Source organism: Aptenodytes patagonicus, chromosome 21 (genome assembly GCF_965638725.1).
Source record: "Aptenodytes patagonicus chromosome 21, bAptPat1.pri.cur, whole genome shotgun sequence".
Lineage (NCBI taxonomy): Eukaryota > Metazoa > Chordata > Aves > Sphenisciformes > Spheniscidae > Aptenodytes > Aptenodytes patagonicus.
In genome coordinates, this window is record NC_134969.1 from 1,837,407 (window position 1) to 1,855,132 (window position 17,726).

General features: G+C 64.5%; 1 protein-coding gene across 2 annotated transcripts in view; it reads left to right on the forward strand.

Moving 5' to 3' along the window:
* DLGAP3 (DLG associated protein 3) overlaps window positions 1-17,435 on the forward strand; it is a 28,176-nt gene extending 10,741 nt beyond the window's left edge. The window contains exons 2-12 of one of the 2 annotated variants that reach the window (XM_076357292.1): window positions 5,990-6,073; window positions 8,710-9,790; window positions 10,821-11,026; window positions 11,459-11,573; window positions 11,710-11,944; window positions 12,465-12,805; window positions 12,933-13,018; window positions 13,709-14,133; window positions 14,450-14,541; window positions 14,742-14,885; window positions 15,397-17,435. In XM_076357292.1, the coding sequence (XP_076213407.1) occupies window positions 8,768-9,790; window positions 10,821-11,026; window positions 11,459-11,573; window positions 11,710-11,944; window positions 12,465-12,805; window positions 12,933-13,018; window positions 13,709-14,133; window positions 14,450-14,541; window positions 14,742-14,885; window positions 15,397-15,615 (2,886 nt within the window). In that variant the 5' untranslated portion in view covers window positions 5,990-6,073; window positions 8,710-8,767 and the 3' untranslated portion in view covers window positions 15,616-17,435. The remainder of the gene's footprint in view (window positions 1-5,989; window positions 6,074-8,709; window positions 9,791-10,820; window positions 11,027-11,458; window positions 11,574-11,709; window positions 11,945-12,464; window positions 12,806-12,932; window positions 13,019-13,708; window positions 14,134-14,449; window positions 14,542-14,741; window positions 14,886-15,396) is intronic. The other variant, XM_076357293.1, reaches the window with a different exon arrangement.
* The last annotated feature ends 291 nt before the right edge of the window (window positions 17,436-17,726 follow it).

The window sequence follows — 17,726 nt, forward strand, 5'->3', positions numbered from 1 at the left end:
ACGGGGCCGTGCGCTGCACACCCCGGCACAGCTGCCCAGCAGCAGGCACGGTCATCCCTTCTCTGTCTCACTCTTCTGCCCTCTGAAATGAGAATAAAATGGTGATAATGCTGCAGACGTCCTCTGGAAAGGGCTCCGAGGCAGATGAAAAGCCCTACTTAAGAGTGAGGCCATTATTATTAATAACTCGGAGCAAGGCTGTAAATTCAGCCGACACAGCTATTACGGGAAATGAACCTGCTCCTGTGCCGGATCCAAGGCTACCCGGGCGCAGGGTAGGGATGGGGACAGGAGAGCGGGGCTGGATGGCCGCGTGGCTGCTGGCTGGGTCATGTCCACAGCCGTGGGGGCAGCATGGCCGGCAGGGGCAAAACCTCTTGGCAGACACCAGCTCCATCTGGGCTCGCTGGGACGATTTCTCACCTTTTCTGGGAAGGTCGGAGGTGTGAGGGAGGGGACCTGGAGCACGGGTCTCCTCCCAGCAGGAAAGGAGGTGGCTGACGTTTGCAACAAGGCTGAGACCTGGCTGAAGCTCAGGACAGGGGTGACACAGGCTGTGAGGAGCATGGCAAAGGCTGGTGCCAGGGCTGGGCACAGGGGGAGGGGCCGCAGTGCCGCAGCCGTGACTGTCCTGGCTCAGGCTGGCTGTGCCCATCTGGGGAGCGTCCACGGGAATATTACACCTTGGCAAAGATTACATTAAAATAAAAATAACCCAGTGTCATTCGTTGCCCAGTGCCTGCAGCCAGGTCAGCAAAAGGCGGAGAGCTGCCATGGCTCCCACTCCATTGGGATAGCTTCATCTCCGGCATTGCCATCCCACGAGCCGTGCAGCCGGGGCAGCCCTGGGGCCGGCGGGGTGCTGGTACCCAGGATGACAGAGCTGGATGTGGGGCTGGGCAGGGGGTCCTGTGGGGGAGTGGGGTGCTGCGGGGTGCTGGGGCCGTGGCCATGGGCTCGTGGTGCTGCCTGCACCCGGCTCAGGAGCTTCTGCGGGGGAACGAGCTTTGATATAAATATCTTCTTGCTCAGCACACGACCTACTTTCCAGACAATGCCATTAGCCTCCCGACTCCCTCATTCATCTTCCGCCATCCTCCCCCAGCCCGCCCTGCGGCGGCACCCGCGCTGGTGCTGCACGCCTGGCCATGGTGTGGCGAGGCAGGGTGGGCACCTGGCTCGGTGGCACCATGGAGACCCCCGTGCTGGGGCTCAGGGCCAGCCGGCAGCCCTGTCCCCATGGCTGGAGGGGGGCTCTTGCTGCCTGGCCCCTGCCCCTGCTCTGGCCTTGCAGGGGGTGGCCGGGTCCCCTTCAGAGTTTCTCCAGCCCGTCCTGGAGGGTGCTCAGCTGCGTCATCCCTTCCCACTGCCCCTAGCCCTGTTCCCTGGCACAGTCCTTGCCCTGGCTGGCAAACAGCCTTGTCCAGGGACAGCCTCGCCTTGTTGGGGACATCCTTGTCAGGGCAGGGGGGGAGCGCGGCGAAGCAGGCAGCAGCCAAGTGCCAGTTCCAGGCTGGCTCATGGGCAGCGTTCGGGGGCCAGGACTCCTCCTGAGCCCTCCCGGAGCATCCCTGGCACTGGGGCCACACACGTGGTTCATCCAGGGACGATCCCATGGGAGCTCCCACGTGGCGGCAGAGGCTGTGCCACACAGTTGGCAGCCGGTGAGCGGCTGGTGGGATTAGGGGCAGGTTGGGTAGAGGGTGCCTGGTCCCACCAGCATGGGGCTGCCCGGCCCCCCCGGCCCCCGGTGACAGCCGTGGCATCAGTTTTCCCCTGAGAGCTGGAAACGCCTCCCCAGAAGGCAGGGCAGCCCCTGGGCCCACCACCCGCACACCTCCGTGTGCCCCCGGGGCCGAGCCCCCACTCCTCCCCTGCAGCTAAAATTAAATATTCAATTTGTATTGCTGGTAAATCCTGCAAATCTCTTTTATCTCTAAGCTCTTGTAGCAGGAATATCGGTGGTGTAATCTCCGCGGGGGCCCATCCCGCCGCGCTTTGCAGCTCCCCAGCTTGGACCATACTCCCCTTTCCCCACGACTCCCCATGGGACGCTTCGGAGGCTGGTGGTGGAGCGGGACCCCAGTGCCCATGGCAGAACACCCCGTGACAGAGCACCCCATGGCACCCGCCCTGCCTGCGCTGCCCGCTGCAGGGGCGAGGGCGTGTGCCGTCCCCACGCTGTGCGTGATGGGGATGCCAGTGCCTGGGTGACTGACGTGGTCCTGCCAGAGTGCCCCCTATCCCCGCCGTGCCCCCAGCTCGTCAGCCGTGTACCCCCCCTTGCTCTGCCCTCACGCCAGGCCCACGCTAAGAGCATTGTGCAGAATTATGTATTTAAATATTTAGGTTTTCATCAGCTTTGCAAATTAAGGCCATCCATTAAAGCAGCAGTTTGGGTCTTCCGCTGGTGAGCTGGGCTGTGCTGTGCCCCGGGCTCGCTGCGCCCATCCTAGCCCCAGCCCCGAGGGGCCCCAGAGGTGGGATGCAGCCTGGGAACAGGGCACGGTGGTCTGGAGCATCCCTGCCGGTGCAGGGACCAAGGGCTCTGCTTCCTCGCCATTCCCAGGTCCTGCTTGCTGGAAACCCTGGCTCCTGCAGCCCTGCTGCGGGAAGAGCTGTGGGACGGGACGGTGTTGCAAAGGGAACTGGTTGGGATGGGTGTTATTTGAGGTCGGAGCGGAGGGTGCTGCGTGCCGGGGAAAGCAGGGCGTGGAGAAACGCCAGTGGCAGGTGAGAGCCTTGGCACGGCCGAGTGCCTGGCTGGAGCGGAGCCGGGGATGGAAGGGCCAGCCTGCCCAGGGGCTCGGCGGGGACGGGCAGGGGATGGCCAGAGATTGTTGCCACTGCTGCACTTGGCGCTAACGCTGTGCCGCCCCGAGCTCACCAAAGCAGCTTTGGAGTGATCCCTGGCTTAAGTCATTACACCCTGTGGCCGGGGAGATAAGTGGCTTTTTAAGCCCAGGCAGCATGGCCCGTCCTGCCAACGGAGCGGGCTGCGTGCAGGTGGGGAGGGCGAAACGGCACAGCCCAGGGGGTGGGTGGGGAAACAGGGTTCATCTGGCACCGCTGCCAGCTGGGGGCCCTGGTGCAGCCGCCAGAACCTGGGGGGGCTGCCATGACCCCCAGATGCCTGGAAAGGATCCTCTGGTGGGGGGCAGGTCTAACTCCTGGGGGATGCCCAGAGCCCACCTCCTACCTGGGGCTCTGCTGGGTACTGGAGTAAGGTGCCTGGTGGGGATGTGGACAGAGCCCCCAGGGCCAGCGTGGCGTGGGGACATGCCCCTGCTCGTCCCTTCCCTTTGCTGCAGATGAACATCAGGCACATTGGTCTCGCGTCGGCTCTCCCATCACGCTGGGCTCCCCGGGGTCACCTGCACGTCCCCCTTTCTGCCAAGCACTGGAGGGGCACCAGGGGAGTGTGCTGGCTGCTGCCAGCCCCGGGCAGCGCAGGCAGATGTTGAGTGTGTCCGTGGGAGGGAAGCTGTCCGTGGGCATAACCAGTGATGGGTGCTCATCCGTGCAATGCAGCGCCCATGAACGCTGCGCTAGCTGGCATGGGCTGGGGTCCCTGGGGCCCTGCCTGGCCTGGGGGTCCTTCCAGGGTGGTCTCCCGACTCAGTCAGCTGCGCTCCTGCTGCTCTGGCTGTGGGGTCCCACCTCCGGCAGTCGGCTCCCCATGTGCCGTGTCCTGGCTCCCGTGGGCAGGATGAGCATCGCTGTGGGGCCGAGGGGGCCGGAGGTGCCTGTGCCTTGGGGCAGCTCACCCCTGCCAGCCCTGCCTCTGCCCGTGCCTGCCCAGGGATGCTCGCACGGCTCCTTCCCTGTGCCACCTCTTTCCTTCTCAGCCAACTTCTTCACGGGCTCTGGCTGCCGGCCCCAACCGCTCCCCGCTTGTACACGGCTTTTGAAGAAGTGGCTCTTCCGCCGAGATCCGGGTTTGGGCTTTGCAGGGATGGAGCACCAGGCTCCCTTCTCTGGCTTTGCCCTGGCAGCTCCAGGATGCTCCGGCTCCCTCGCATGCCCCGGCACAGGAGCATGGCTCTTGCCCTGGGGAAATCGGCTCTGGGGACCAGGGTGCCCGGGCGGGCGGTGCTGGGCTGCGCGTGCTGTGCGAGGCTGGGGGTCCCGCCTCCCCCACGGCGGCAGTGGCCAGAGGCATCTGCGTTGCGGCTGGGAGTCCCGGTGCTGGCGGCCGTGCCGGGATCCCTGGCAGCTGGGGCGTCGTGGCTGTATTTCCTCGCTCTGCTCCAGGAGTAATTGCTCAGATGGGGACTTGGGGCAACTCCCATCCCTCTCCCGGCATGGTAATGAGTCAAGAAGACTCAAAGACAAATGGCTCATTAAGAAGCAGTGCTGCATTGCAGGATTTTTCATCCCACCAACCGCTGCATCAGCAGAGGCAGCACCTCTCGCGCTCGCTCTCCCCAGCCCTGGAGAAGGAGCTGTCAGGCAGCTGGTGCCGGTGCCAAAATTAATCATGTGCTTAATAACCTGCCCCTCCCATCGAACGGCCAGTCCTCAGCCTCCCCGCACGTGGAGTGGGGCAGCAGCGCTGGACTTGAGCCCTGGGACACCGTGGGTTTGGTGCCTGGGAAGCACCCGTGCTCGGCAAGGAGGGACATGCCGGGGCAGGGCTGAACCAGGGGAGATGCCCTCCGGCATCGGGGTGCCAGGGCCCCCCAGCCCAGCTCTGTTGGGGTGCCGGACGGCTTTGCCGGGCAGCATGATGCTGCCGGCCCCTCTCGGCGGCCTCGGTAAACCCTTCTCACTCTGCTCATATTTGCAGTTCTTCAGCTGGTGTTTGTCCTTCACGACTTTTTAAAAATCTCACCTCATCCCTTATTTACAGTGGCGGCCGGTTGGTTCCTGCCCCTCACAACCCTCTCCGGGCAGCGCCCGCCTGCTGCCCGCTCGGTTTTCTTTTGTTAACAGATTTGATTTCCTGATTGCATTGAGCACGTTTGCTGCGATCTTTGCATCCTGCTCACGCCCCTTCCCCTTCTCCTTCCCCTTCCCCTGGCCAGCCCTTACCTATGGGGGTGACAAACCTCTCCCTAATGACATGCTCTTCCCTGCCTGACACGACTAATGAACCATCGGTGAGCTGCTTTCAGCTAATTCAGCTTCTAAGAAAATAATGACTTGGTGCAGAATTATGTACTAAATTAGGTGATCTCTTACTAAACCCCCCTTTTTTTTTTTCCAGGCTGAGTAAGTTTTACTAATACAGCCTAATAAAATAACATAGCAATTAGTAATAAAATAAAATGTTTGCTTTCTACAATCCTTCTCACTTACAATGAGTTGGGAAAAAGTAAATAGATTAAAAGCACGGTGGAAACGACCTGGCGGCATTCCATATTTATTTTCTTCTGACGACCGTAGATCAAATTTGCTCAGCTCCTAAGTGGGAAGACCACTTTTTTTTTTTTTCCCCAGGCTCCAGTTTGCGCGCGGCGCCGGGCACTCACGCTGCGTGTTTGTTCTCTCCTGCTTTCATCCCCAGCCATAAAGATCCCCAGCAGGACCCACGCTGGCAAAACCTCACGCTAATTTGCAAAGCAGAACGGGCCGAACTCGCGCCTCTGTCGGGCCGGCAGCTGGAAAAAATCCCTTCGCTCGCGCCAGAAAGCTGGGGTGGCGGGAGGAGGCTTTGTGGAGCATATGGCCAGATCCGGAGCAAATCAAAGTCAATGGCAAGGCGGCCGCTGGGCCAGCTCCGGCACCCGCTGGCAGGGAATTGCATAAGAGGACGGGGCTGGGGATGGTTTTGGGGCTAAGCTGGGCGAAACACGTGTCCGCGGCCACGCGGAGCCGTCCTCGTCGTTGCTGGTGCAGGCAGCGCTGCCTACGGGGTGGCCTCGGGGGAGGAGGGAAGGCTGGACTGCTGAAAAAATACACAGGGAGTTGGGTCAGGCTGTTTTTGTGGAGGACCACCTTTGCTCTTCCTCCCTGGGCTTCATCCCCCTCGTGTCACTCCCCCCAGAGCCTGCTGCCCCTGGGAGACCCAGTGCAGAGGAGCCGCCGCTGGCCGGGGCCATGAGGACAGCATCCTCCTGAGCGCCGGGCGGTAAGTGCCACCGACGGGCTTCGCTGGGACCCCGACACGTGCTGCCCGTGGCGGGGGCTGCTTGGGAAGGGCAGGGGGCTGGGACCCTCCGGGCACGGGACCGTCGACCCCAGGTCTCAGGGTTTGACCTGGAAATCTTGGAAAGCCCAGCTTTGCCCTGTGCCAGGGCGGTTTGCTGGGAAGCAGAACTGCCTCTGCCAAGTGCCCTTATGGGAAATTAAGTGGAGGGGGCTGAATTTCAGCGTGGCCCACAGTGTCAGGGGCTATAGGCCCCTCTCCTCCCTGTGCTGACCCTCACAGCGGGTAGAGACACAGTGGTAGCAGAGGGTAGTCAGAGGGAAGGCGGTGGTGGGGGAATCGCTGGTGGGAGTTTCTCCAGGCTTTGGATGCAATAAAGGCAAGAAATGAGTTATTTGTAATGGTAATTATGCTCTTCCAGTTTATCCTAGCACATAATTGTGTGGGCGGTAGGTTCCCACTGGTGGTAATTACCCTGGTGTTAAATGGCACAAAATTCAGCCAGGCTGGGTTTTTCCCCCCCTTTTTGATTCTGCAGTTCGGTGGTGCAAATCCCCTCCTTCCCGAGGGCTGTATGGCGCGAGCGGCATTCAGCGGGACGCAGCTCCGTCTCTCGGCCACGGCCGTCTGCCCATGAGCCGCGCTCCGGACAGCTCCCCCTGCCCTGTGTGGCAGCCTCCTGCCTGCGCTGCCCACCCTGGATGGGGGAGAGGAGCAAGCTCGGCGGCTTCTCCTGCCCTCTGCATGTGGCCGTCCCCGCTGGGACATGGGGATGGGGACCCCGGGCCGTGGTGCCTGTGCTGAGACCCACAGGATAGCTCCTGACCCCTTCCTCATCCCCAGGGTGCCCGTGGGGGGACCGGCTGGTCCCTGGCCAGGGTGCAGGTACCTGCGTGGCTTTGGTGAGCTGGTACTGGCTGGGACGTAGCATCCTTCACCATGGCATGTCCCCATTCTCTGGCATTGCCCCTGCTCCATCACTGCCTGCGGCTGTGGGAGAGCTGCGGCGCTGCCTCGCCGGTGTGGTGGCGGGGCCCAGCTTTGTTTAATTCCTGCGCCTGCCGAGCACAAAAGCCCGCCGGGCTGGTGGTGACGGGCTGCTCAGCTATTTTGACTCCTTCTTCCCGCCGCAGCAGCAATATTTGGATCAGCTGAGAGCTTCCCTCCCCGAGCAGGAGATGATAGCTCAGCCCGTGGAGGCAGAGCCGGGGCTGGGAGCCCATCTGTCTGTCCGTCCATCCTGCTGCAGGTTGCCAGCTCGATCCCAGGGCAGGGGAGGCAGCCCCCTCCCACACTGCTGTGCCCGCTCCTCATAGCAGCTCTCCCGGGAGGGGAGAGGCATTTCTTTTTGCAACAGGCTGCAGCATCCTTTGGTTAAGATGCAGCAATTAGGGAGCCTTGTTAGAGCAGGAGCGCGATTGTGAGGGCGGGGGGAGAGGCGCAGGACCGAGCCATCCAGCCTTGAAGCCGGGAAGGAAGGCAGCGGCGGAGGCTTATTAGGGCAGACGCGTTCCCTGGGCGCTGCCGTGGCCCTGTCTGCCGCTCGCCGCCAACGCACACGTCGCTGCCCGCCCCCGCGCCCCTCGGGGGCCTCCAGCCCCTCTCCCCTCCCGGGGCTCCTCGGGGCACGCAGCCCCTCCCTCCCCACGCATCCCTGGCCCTCCCTGTGTCCCTCATTTCCAATCCCCACGTGTCTAATGGACCCCATGTGCCGCAGGGACTGTCCCACAATCGGTCTCGGAGACAGGCTGCCTACAGCACCCTGCCCAAATATGATGACAAGACCATTAATGAATCCTGTAAGTTAGCTGAGCTACACTGGAGAATAAGTAATTTCCTCATTTACAGTCATACCAAAGGCAAAGCCTTTGAGAGACCGTAAGGAAGACAAACCTCCATGGGTGCACGCAGCTCCAGCGTCCCAGCGGCCAGCGCGGGGCTCAGCGCCGTCCATCATCCTGCTTCTGCATGGGGATGCCCCACACGCAGCATAGCCATCTCCACTCCCTGGCTCCCCGTCCGTGGGGGCTGGCAGGGCTGTGGGGGCCGGCAGGGCGGCCGGTTGTGGGTCTCCATCCGCAGTCAGGTGCCATGGCTGGGGCCGTGCGGGGAGGACAGGCTGGATGGAGACATCAGAGCGCAGCCCCCCCGCGTCCCACGGCAGCTCATTAACAGCTCTGTGAATCGCAACGGCTGAAAAACTCAGCCAGAACCGTTTTCCTAATAGAGAAACGCTTCATAATATTTGGTGTCAGAGAAGAAAACAAGTTTCTGATGATGGCAGCGTGTCCTCCCTCATCGCCTGCAGGCCCCGCACTGCCTGCATTGCTGCCGGCAGTGTCTTCTCCTTCACGCTCCCCCCTTAGCACTGCCCCCTTCAAACAGTGGAGCCGGGGGTGACCCTGGGTGCCCGGCCCCGGCACCATGCCCCCCTCACCCCATGGGGAGCCAGGTTTCTGGCATTCCAGCCTGGCTTCACAGGGGCTCAGCCGGGGGCCAGATCCTGCCCTGGGAGCCTCCCAGCCCCCTCAGTCAGTTCCCACGGGACAGCCCCAACATTTCGCTGGCAGTGGGGTGCAGAGTGGAGCGTGACGCTGTGCCTGTCCCTGTCCCCACAGATGAGCCCGCAGGGGCAACCCTGCAGGATGCCGAGGCTATGGGGTGGGTGCTGACACCATGAAGGGCTACCATGGGGAGCGTAGCCAGGTACAGCCCTCCTCCGGCCACCGCTGCCAGTGCATCCCAGAGGACTGCGAGCATCCCGCCAACTACGTCCAGCAAGGCCCCGAGGGCCGGCTGCCGTACCTCCTCAGCCCCAGCGAGCCGTGTTCCCTGGAGCATCCCTACTGCCCAGTGCGGAGCCCCGGCGCGGCCAGCGAGTGCCCGGGCGGGCCCCTGAGCGAGCCGCCCTCCACCAGCGCCAGCAGCACCTTCCCGAGGATGCACCACGTGCAGCAGCCCTACGACTCCTGCGACGAATGCATGGCGACCGCCCACCCTGCCAGCAAGATCAACCGCCTGCCCCCTACGCTGCTGGACCAGTTCGAGAAGCAGCTGCCGCTGCACCACGACGGCTTCCACACTCTGCAGTACCCACGGGCCGGCGGCGCCGAGCCCCGCAGCGAGAGCCCCAGCCGCATCCGCCACCTCGTCCACTCTGTCCAGAAGCTCTTCGCCAAGTCCCACTCCCTGGAGGCGCCGGCCAAGCGGGACTACAACGGCACCAAGATGGACGGCCGCGGGGACGGCTACCACCACCACCACCACCACCACCACCACCACCACCACCACCAGTCCCGCCACGGCAAGCGCAGCAAGAGCAAGGACCGCAAGGTGGACTCCCGGCACCGATCCAAGATGATGGGCTGGTGGAGCTCCGACGACAACCTGGACAGCGACAGCAGCTACATGGTGTCTGGCCGGCATGCCACCGACCAGGGCAGCCAGTACTGTGTGGACGCTCCCGAAAGTGCCTTCAGAGACTTGACCTTGAAGAGTCTAAAGGGCGGTGGGGAAGGAAAATGCCTGGCCTGTGCCGGCATGTCCATGTCTCTGGACGGACAGACGCTCAAGAGGAGTGCCTGGCACACCATGACCGTCAGCCAGGCGCGCGAAGCCTACCCCAGCGCCAGCGGCACCGAGAAGACCTTGATGCTTCAGGAAGCAAAGGCCAAAGACCGAGCATACCAGTACCTGCAGGTGAGGGGCCAGGCAGGATGGGGGGCTGCTACCTCAGGGACGATGGCTGGCGATGCCGTGGGGCAAGCTGGGGCTGGACCCTCCATCCCAGCAGCCTGAGGCACTGTGGGGACGCTCCAGCTCCGCTCCATGTCCCCAGCGCCTGCGCCCCATCCCCCGGGGTCCTGCGCTGGACCCCGCTGTCCCCTTGCTGGCAGTGTGAAGCCCCATCTGCTGCCTCCTGCTCTGTGCCTGCTGGATTTGGGGTCAGACCGGCTCTGTCGGCTCAGGGCTGTCGGTGGCCCCGCGCCTGCTCCCTCCTCGCGGCTTTTATCCCACTTGTGCCTGGCTGGGTGCCACTGCCTGCCTCGTCACTGGGCTCCCTTCTAGGTCACCCCCCTTCCAATTAAAAACTAATTAACTCTTCTCTCCCTTTCCCGGGGGAAAGAAACAAGGAGCGGCAATACCACACTGGCTGGGGGTAGGGGGGTGGCCAGGGCCCCTCTCTGCTGGCAGCGGGGGCATCAGGGCAGGGTTCTGGCCCCACTGCCCTCTCTGTGGGGACTGGGGACACCGTCCCCCCGCTGCAGCCTGGTAAGGATCCCGTGGTGCCAGCGTCAGCAGTGCGTGGCAGGACCGGTGGCCGCTACGTCAGCCGGGCGGCTGCGCTGGCATGGGTGGGATTTGGCCCAGCCGCGCCTGCCGGGGGGGCTGTGAGGTGAGGGCGGCTGCGCTGCCCCGCGTTTTGGGAACGGCCCCGCATGGGGCACAGGGAACTGTGGCTGTTAGGAGGGATCAGCTCTCCTGGATTTAGGGGCTTTCCTAGGGGGTCAGAGCCCCCAGGGTCTGTCCCTGCAGCTCTGGGGTGCCATGGGGAGGGTAGGGGAGCTGTGCCAGCATGGCCTTGGGCCGTGCACACATGCTGGGTTTGGGCCATGCTTGTGCGCTGGGCTCAGGCTGGCATGTGCCATGTGGTAGGTACGGGGCTCAACTGTGTCCCAACCGCGGGAGCCCGGCCACCGCCTCCTCCCACACTTGCCTCCTGCCCCAGGTGCCACAGGATGAGTGGAGCGGGTACCCCGCGGTGGGCAAGGATGGGGAGATCCCCTGCCGGCGGATGCGCAGCGGCAGCTACATCAAGGCCATGGGCGATGAGGACAGCGCCGACTCGGATGCCAGCGCCAAAGTATTGCCCAGGGCAGCCACGCGGCGAGACAGCTACCGCCGCTCCTCCAGCGCTGACCAGGCCAGGACCAAGTAAGGGCTGTTGCCTCCCAGCCCTGTCTCGGCACCGCGGGCGGTAGCTGGGGCTCCCCGGGAGCTGTAGCTGCCCTTGGTGGGCACCGGGGGGGACGCGGCTGCGCTGGGCTTTGGGGTGGGACCCACTGCTGCAGCCATGAGCGAAGGTTGGGGAGGAGAGGCACATTCAAAAGGAGACGACTGGGATGTGACCCAGTCCTGGCGGGTGACAGGCTGGCTCCTCATCCCCAGCCCTGCTGTGTACCCCTCTGGTGGCCCCGCACCGCTGGGGGACAGATCGAAACAGGACAGCGTTTCGGGGCAGTTAGGAGTGGGGACAGCCGCGGCAACCAGCGGGAGCATCAGCAAACTGCAGCTGCATTTCCGAATGCTCTGCTTGAATGTGTTGCTTTTGGTGCGATCCCTTCTATTCCCACTGTCTCTCATTAGGTTTGCAAGTAGGCACTATTCTGATTCATATATCTGTAACTGTCCCAGCTGCTGCACGCCACCACGAATGCTCCCGCGGGGACAGGGCTATGGGCGTTCCTTCACCACCGGCCAGGTAGGGTCCCATCTCACGGGCGCTGTGAGGCAGGTTGGGGCGGGGGGGGGCGGCGGATGCTCCTCTGAGCATCTCCTGCCCCGCTCGGCCCTGGCCCCGGCTCACCGCCCCCAGCCTCACCTGCCGCTCTCCCCAGATCAACGACGAGCTCAACCACCAGTTCGAGGCCGTCTGTGAGTCGGTTTTCGGCGAGGTGGAGTCGCAGGCCGTGGAGGCACTGGACCTGCCCGGCTGCTTCCGCATGCGGAGCCACAGCTACCTGCGGGCCATCCAGGCGGGCTGCTCCCAGGATGACGACTGCCTCTCGCTCTTCTCCATGTCAGCTCCCGCCGGGCCGCCCATCACCAGCAGCATCCTGAAGCCCAGCACCTGTGAGTCCTGGGGGGTGGTGGGGGCTTGGCTGCATGAGGGACCCCCACGTCTCCCCACCTGCTTGCCTGGGCACCTGCCAAGGGCTGCTGCTGCCCCCACTCCTGCCCCTGACCCCGTGCAGCCCCTGGCACAGGGCGTGAGCATCCCGCTCAGGGCACGAGCACCCCGCTCATGGCTCAGTCCTGGTCAGGGGGCTGCTCTGTGCCCCCAGCACCCGTCTGCCATTCCCTGCTTCCCTCCACTTTCCTCATCTCTGCCCCTTGCTGGGTGCCGCAGCAACTTGGCCATCGTGGGTCTGGGGGTGGTTTCTGATCCTTTTCTGGGGATAAACTGGCCAAACAGCCCCTCTGAGCTCCAGCCCAGATCTCAGCCAGCCGAGAGGCAAACCCTGGGAGGCCGTGAGCCCCGTGCTGTGGGAGGAGGTGGTCACCATTCCCCCGGGGCCCCCATTTGCGGCGGGAAATGAGCAAGTGTCTGTGTTTTCACGCGCCTTTTCATCCTGCGCCTCTCCCACAACAGCCTTCAGTTACAGAAAAGCTCCACCTCCCATCCCTCCAGGAACCAAAGCCAAACCCCTCATCTCCGTCACGGCGCAGAGCAGCACCGAGTCCACCCATGAGAGCTACCTGCCCAGCGAGGTCACCCGCAGCCCCGCCTGGTCCAAAGACGCCACGGCCCGTTGCAACTCGGCCGAGAGCCTGGAGAGCTCCAAGGTGACGGCCGTGGCCCTCGACCTGCCTCCGGTCCAGCCCCGCGCCGCTCCCAAGCCCTCCACGCTCATCATCAAGGCCATCCCCGGCCGGGAGGAGCTGAGGAGCTTGGCTCGGCAGCGGAAGTGGCGCCCCTCCATCGGCGTCCAGGTGGGCTTCGCTCCTCCCTGTGGGCTGGGAGCCAGCTCTGAGCCTGCCCGAGTAGCGTGGGCAATGCTGAGCCCCCGCGTTACATCTCGGGGCCGCCCTCCAGCGCTCTCCCTCTGCCCCTTGGCAGGTCGAGGCCATCTCTGACTCGGACACGGAGAGCCGGAGCCAGAGGGAGTTCCACTCCATAGGGGTGCAGGTGGAGGAGGACAAAAGGTACCGCACGGCTGGGCTGAGTCCTGCCACGCTCGCTGCACCGGGGGATTGGGTCCCCCTGGGGCTCCCTGAGCTGCCCCACAGCATTTTTTTCCTCTCTTTTCCGGATGAGATTCCCAGAGCTCAGCACCATCCCTGTCCCAGGCCGGCTGCCCCCACCTGGGGCAGGATCTGGCCTTCCCTTTGCCCTTGCACCTCGCTGCTGCAAACGGAGTGCCCAGGGAAGGGGCTCCCCTGCTCCCGCCCTGTGCTCGGGTCTCCTTCGCTGGGGCTCAGCCCTGGGGTTTGAACCCGGCCCAGGCGCAGATGAAACCTTTGGGCTTTTTTGCAACAACACATGGCGTTTTGTCCAGGGTGGGAGCGCCGTGTGCTGGGACCTGCACGGCCTGCGGGAGGGGAGCTCCAGCAATGTGCCCACACAGTCCCGGTGCACACTTCTCTCCATCCTCGGTCCAGCGCCAGTAGCCATGGAAACGGGTTAAGAGCAGAGGAGATGAGGGACCGGCAGGTTGTGGCTGCTCAGGGCTGTCCCCGTGGCCCCGCATGCTCGGGGGTCCAGACCGGTGTCCCCAGCCCCATCCTGCCTGAGGGCACCCCTCACCCTGCCGTGATGGTGCCCAGCGAGGGGATGGGGCAGCAGGGCTGTCCTCGCTGGCCATGAGGGTCCCCACGCGCTCTCACTCTCCCCAGGCGAGCACGCTTCAAGCGCTCCAACAGCGTGACGGCGGGTGTACAGGCAGACCTGGAGCTGGAGGGCTTCACCGGCCTGGCCGTGGCCACCGAGGACAAAGCCCTGCAGTTTGGGCGCCCCTTCCAGCGGCACTCCTCGGAGCCTGAGTCCGGCCGGCAGTACGCGGTGTACAAGACGGTGCACACGCAGGGGCAGTGGGCATACCGGGAGGACTACCAGCTGCAGTATGACACGGTGGAGGTACCCCGGCGGGATGCCTGGATGGAGCGGGGCTCCCGCAGCCTCCCCGACTCCGGCCGTGCCTCCCCCTGCCACCGTGATGGGGAATGGTTCATCAAACTGCTGCAGGCAGAGGTGGAGAAGATGGAGGGCTGGTGCCAGCAGATGGAGAGGGAGGCCGAGGACTATGACCTGCCGGAGGAGAGTGAGTCGGGGGGATTTGTGGGGTCGGGAGGTATTGGAGCTCCCATGGGGCTGGGGGGCACAGACACAGTCCTGCAGTGCTCCCACCTGGGGATCACCCTGGAGCGTCTCCCCTGCCAAGGCTAGAGGTTGGGTGGGGGCAAGAAACACTGGGAAACCCTCTGGGACTAGCAGCGTCCAGAGGAGGGAGGAGACCCCATGCAGGCTGGGGGGATCCGAGCTGTCCCGCTGCCCCCGAGGCTGTGCAGGTCCCCACCGCGCAGGGGAGAGGCTTCGTGTCCTGCGGGAGCGCTGACCATCTGTTCTCCCCCCACCAGTCCTGGAGAAGATCCGGAGCGCTGTGGGCAGTGCCCAGCTCCTCATGTCCCAGAAGGTGCAGCAGTTTTACCGCCTCTGCCAGCAGAACATGGTGAGTGCCAGGCAGCGGTGCCACGGGGTCAGCCATGGCGGGCAGCACGTCTCGTACCGTAGCCAGTGGAAAAGGGACTTTGTAATGCCTTGGGGGAAAGCCAGACAGAGAGCCCCCCAGCAGTGGGGGGGTGGGATGGCCGTGTGGCCAGCAGAGCCGATATGCTGCAGGCGGACATGGATGACACTCTGTCCCCGCAGGATCCCAACGCGTTCCCTGTGCCCACCTTCCAAGACCTGGCCGGCTTCTGGGACCTCCTGCAGCTCTCCATCGAGGACGTCAGCATGAAGTTTGCGGAGCTCCAGCAGCTCAAGGCCAACGGGTGGAAGATCGTGGAGCCCAAGGTAAGGGCAGGGCTCTGCTGCTGGCACTTGTCCCCTGTCACCTCTCCCTCCCTCCTCCCCAAGCACATCTGTGCCCAAACTGCCGCTGCCAGGCTGTCGCTGGTGACTGCTTTTAGCAAACACTTGAAAAACAAAGATCTGGGGAAAATGAGGCTAAAGAAGGGGCTGTTCCCCCGCCGCAGTCTCGCAGCTGGCTCGCTGGGTGTTTCTTGGCAGCGCTGCCTGCAAAGGGCCGGGCAGGGTCTCAGCAGAGGCAGGGACAGCACGCTGCCGGCACCTTCATGCCGTGCAGATGGATGAAGGGATGCTCAGCCCTGCCTCGCAACTCGGCGTGGTGCAGGAGGGGCGTGGGGCTGTCTCGCCGTGGCTTTGGCTTTGCCACCTGTGGTAGCGCCGTGCATGGAGGTGCATGTGTCCTGCATGCCTCCTGGCTGTGCTGAGCCCGCTGGGACGCCTGTTCCCTGGAGGTCCTGGCCCCGCACCCACCCTGAAGCCCCCGTTGTCTGTGCAGGAGGAGAAGAAGGTGCCTCCCCCGATACCAAAGAAGCCGCCGCGCTCCAAGGTGCACCCGGTGAAGGAGCGCTCCCTGGACTCGGTGGACCGGCAGCGGCAGGAGGCCCGCAAGCGGCTCCTGGCAGCCAAGCGAGCTGCCTCCTTCCGCCAGAGCTCGGCCACCGAGAGCGCGGACAGCATCGAGATCTACATCCCCGAGGCGCAGACCCGGCTGTGACCGCAGCCTCCGCTTTTCTACCCGGACTGGACGGCGCGGCCGTAGCTCACTGTGATGGGGGGCCGCGGGGACACCCTGGGGCAGCTCTTGGCCCCACTCACAGCTTCTCTCTTTTCTATCTTAGACCTTTCGTGGATCCGACGGTGGGTGAACAGAAGCCCGATTCTGCCCCGTCCCATCGCCCCGCGCCCGCATGCCCCTGCCAGCCTCTCCCGGGGTCCGGGGCTCTCCCTCCTTCTGCCCTCCCTGGGGCCGTGTCCCAGCTCTCTGTCCCCTTCCCACCCCCCCCACAGCCCTTCTGCACCCCCCCATAGCCTGTGTCCCAACCGAAAGAGAGGTGACCCTCAGCCCCCGGCCCTGCCGGGCTGGAGGGGAGGGGGCTGCAGGCAGGCCCCCTGCCTCTCCGTACTCAGTGCAATCCCCCAGCGTGTGGCAGGGACGGGTCTCCCAGCCCCTGCCCGGCTGGAGCCCCCCCCAGCCCCGGTCCCCGGCCCTGCCGGCATGAGGCTTTGGGACACGGTGGGGACAAGGGGCTCCCCCGTGCTGCCCCTGCCTGCTTCTGGCTCGGGTGCCACGGGGGACCCAGGGCTCCTTCCCCTATATACATATATAAATATAACCTGAGGAATAAACCAGAAACTACACATGACCAGCGCTGTGTTCTGGCTGGTGGGATGGACCAGAGCAGCAGAAACCCCCGGTCACGGCAAGCTGCCCCGCTTCCCTCGCACGGAGCATTGCGACGCAGTTCTCCCCTTCCCGCTCAGCCCTCCTTCCCCATAAGTCTGTCCCTCCATCCGTCTGTCCTTCCCTCCTGCCAGCCTGGAGTCTGGGAGCCCCTCTGCAGCATGGCACCAGCCGAGGACATGGCACACCGCTTCCCTGGTGTGCAGGCGAGGCGGTAGTGGTGGGGAGAACTGCCCGCAGCCCGTTTGCACCTGCGGTGCCAGGGTCCGCGGCGGCTCTGCCCTGGGCCAGGCTCGGCGCTGGCGGATGGGACAGGAGCATGGACATGGCCAGCAGCTGTCCCTCGAGTGCGGGGCTGCTAGAGATTACCCTGGGGGGGTCGCCCCTTCTCCCCAAGATCCTGGTGCCCCGTGTGGATGGGACACCCCAGGACGGGGCTGTCGTGCGCCTGCTGCCCCACGGGGCCAAGGGACACCCCGGGCTGCTGCTGTTCCCAGCTCCCCCGTCGCTGCACACAGACCTGGGAGCAGGGTGGGGGGGGTCCCCAAAGGTCCCCTCCTGGGCAGAGCAGTGTGGCAGGGCAGGAGGCTGCATCTGCCCCATCCCTGTCCCCATCCCCAGTCCCTCTCCAAGCATCCTGTCCCCCCCAGTGTCCCTTTGGTGGCAGAAGGGGGGAGGACCCCATCCCTGTCCCCCACCCTGCCACGCCAGCAACCCCATGCAGCATCACCAGCCACCCCCCAAACAGGGCCGATGGGTGCCGGGTAGCTCCCGAAATCCGGGGTCAAACGTCGCCCAGGGCCCTCGGGCAGGGCGGCGGGATCGGAGGCAGCTGGGGGGACACAACTCGTGCCCCCCATGTAGCAGGGGGGGCCGGGGCCGAGCAGGGGGATGCCTTGCCGGGGGTCCCTTGCCCCGGGGGTCTGTTGGTGCTAAACACCTCCGGGATGGCAGCAGCCAGTCATCCACCCAAAGCCCTTTCCCACCGCGCTCCCCCCGCACCCCAGATTTAGGGATGTGCCTGGGAAGGGCCCCCCGGCCCCGGCCAGCGCCGTGCAGTGACCGTGACACGTGGCTCCCTTTTTATTGTAATGAACCGCCGCAATTAATAAAGACGACTTTGGTTACTCTGGGCCAGCGGCCACCTCCCCACGGGGACGTGGCCGGCGTCAGGCTCGTCTTTCCCCTGTCTGCTGCCCCTTCGTGTCCGTGGGGTGGGAGAGGGGTGTCCGTGGGGTGGGAGAAGGGTGTCTGTGGGGTGGGAGAGGGGCTCTTTCTGGGGCAGGAGCAGATCTCCCTGTGGGGTAGCTGGGGGGTGTGTGCAGGTCTCCCCGTGGGTGTTTTCCCATGGGTCTCCCCATGGCTCTTTCCCTGTGGGTCTCTCCCCCCGTAAGTCTCTCCCCGTGGCTGTCCCCATGGGTCTC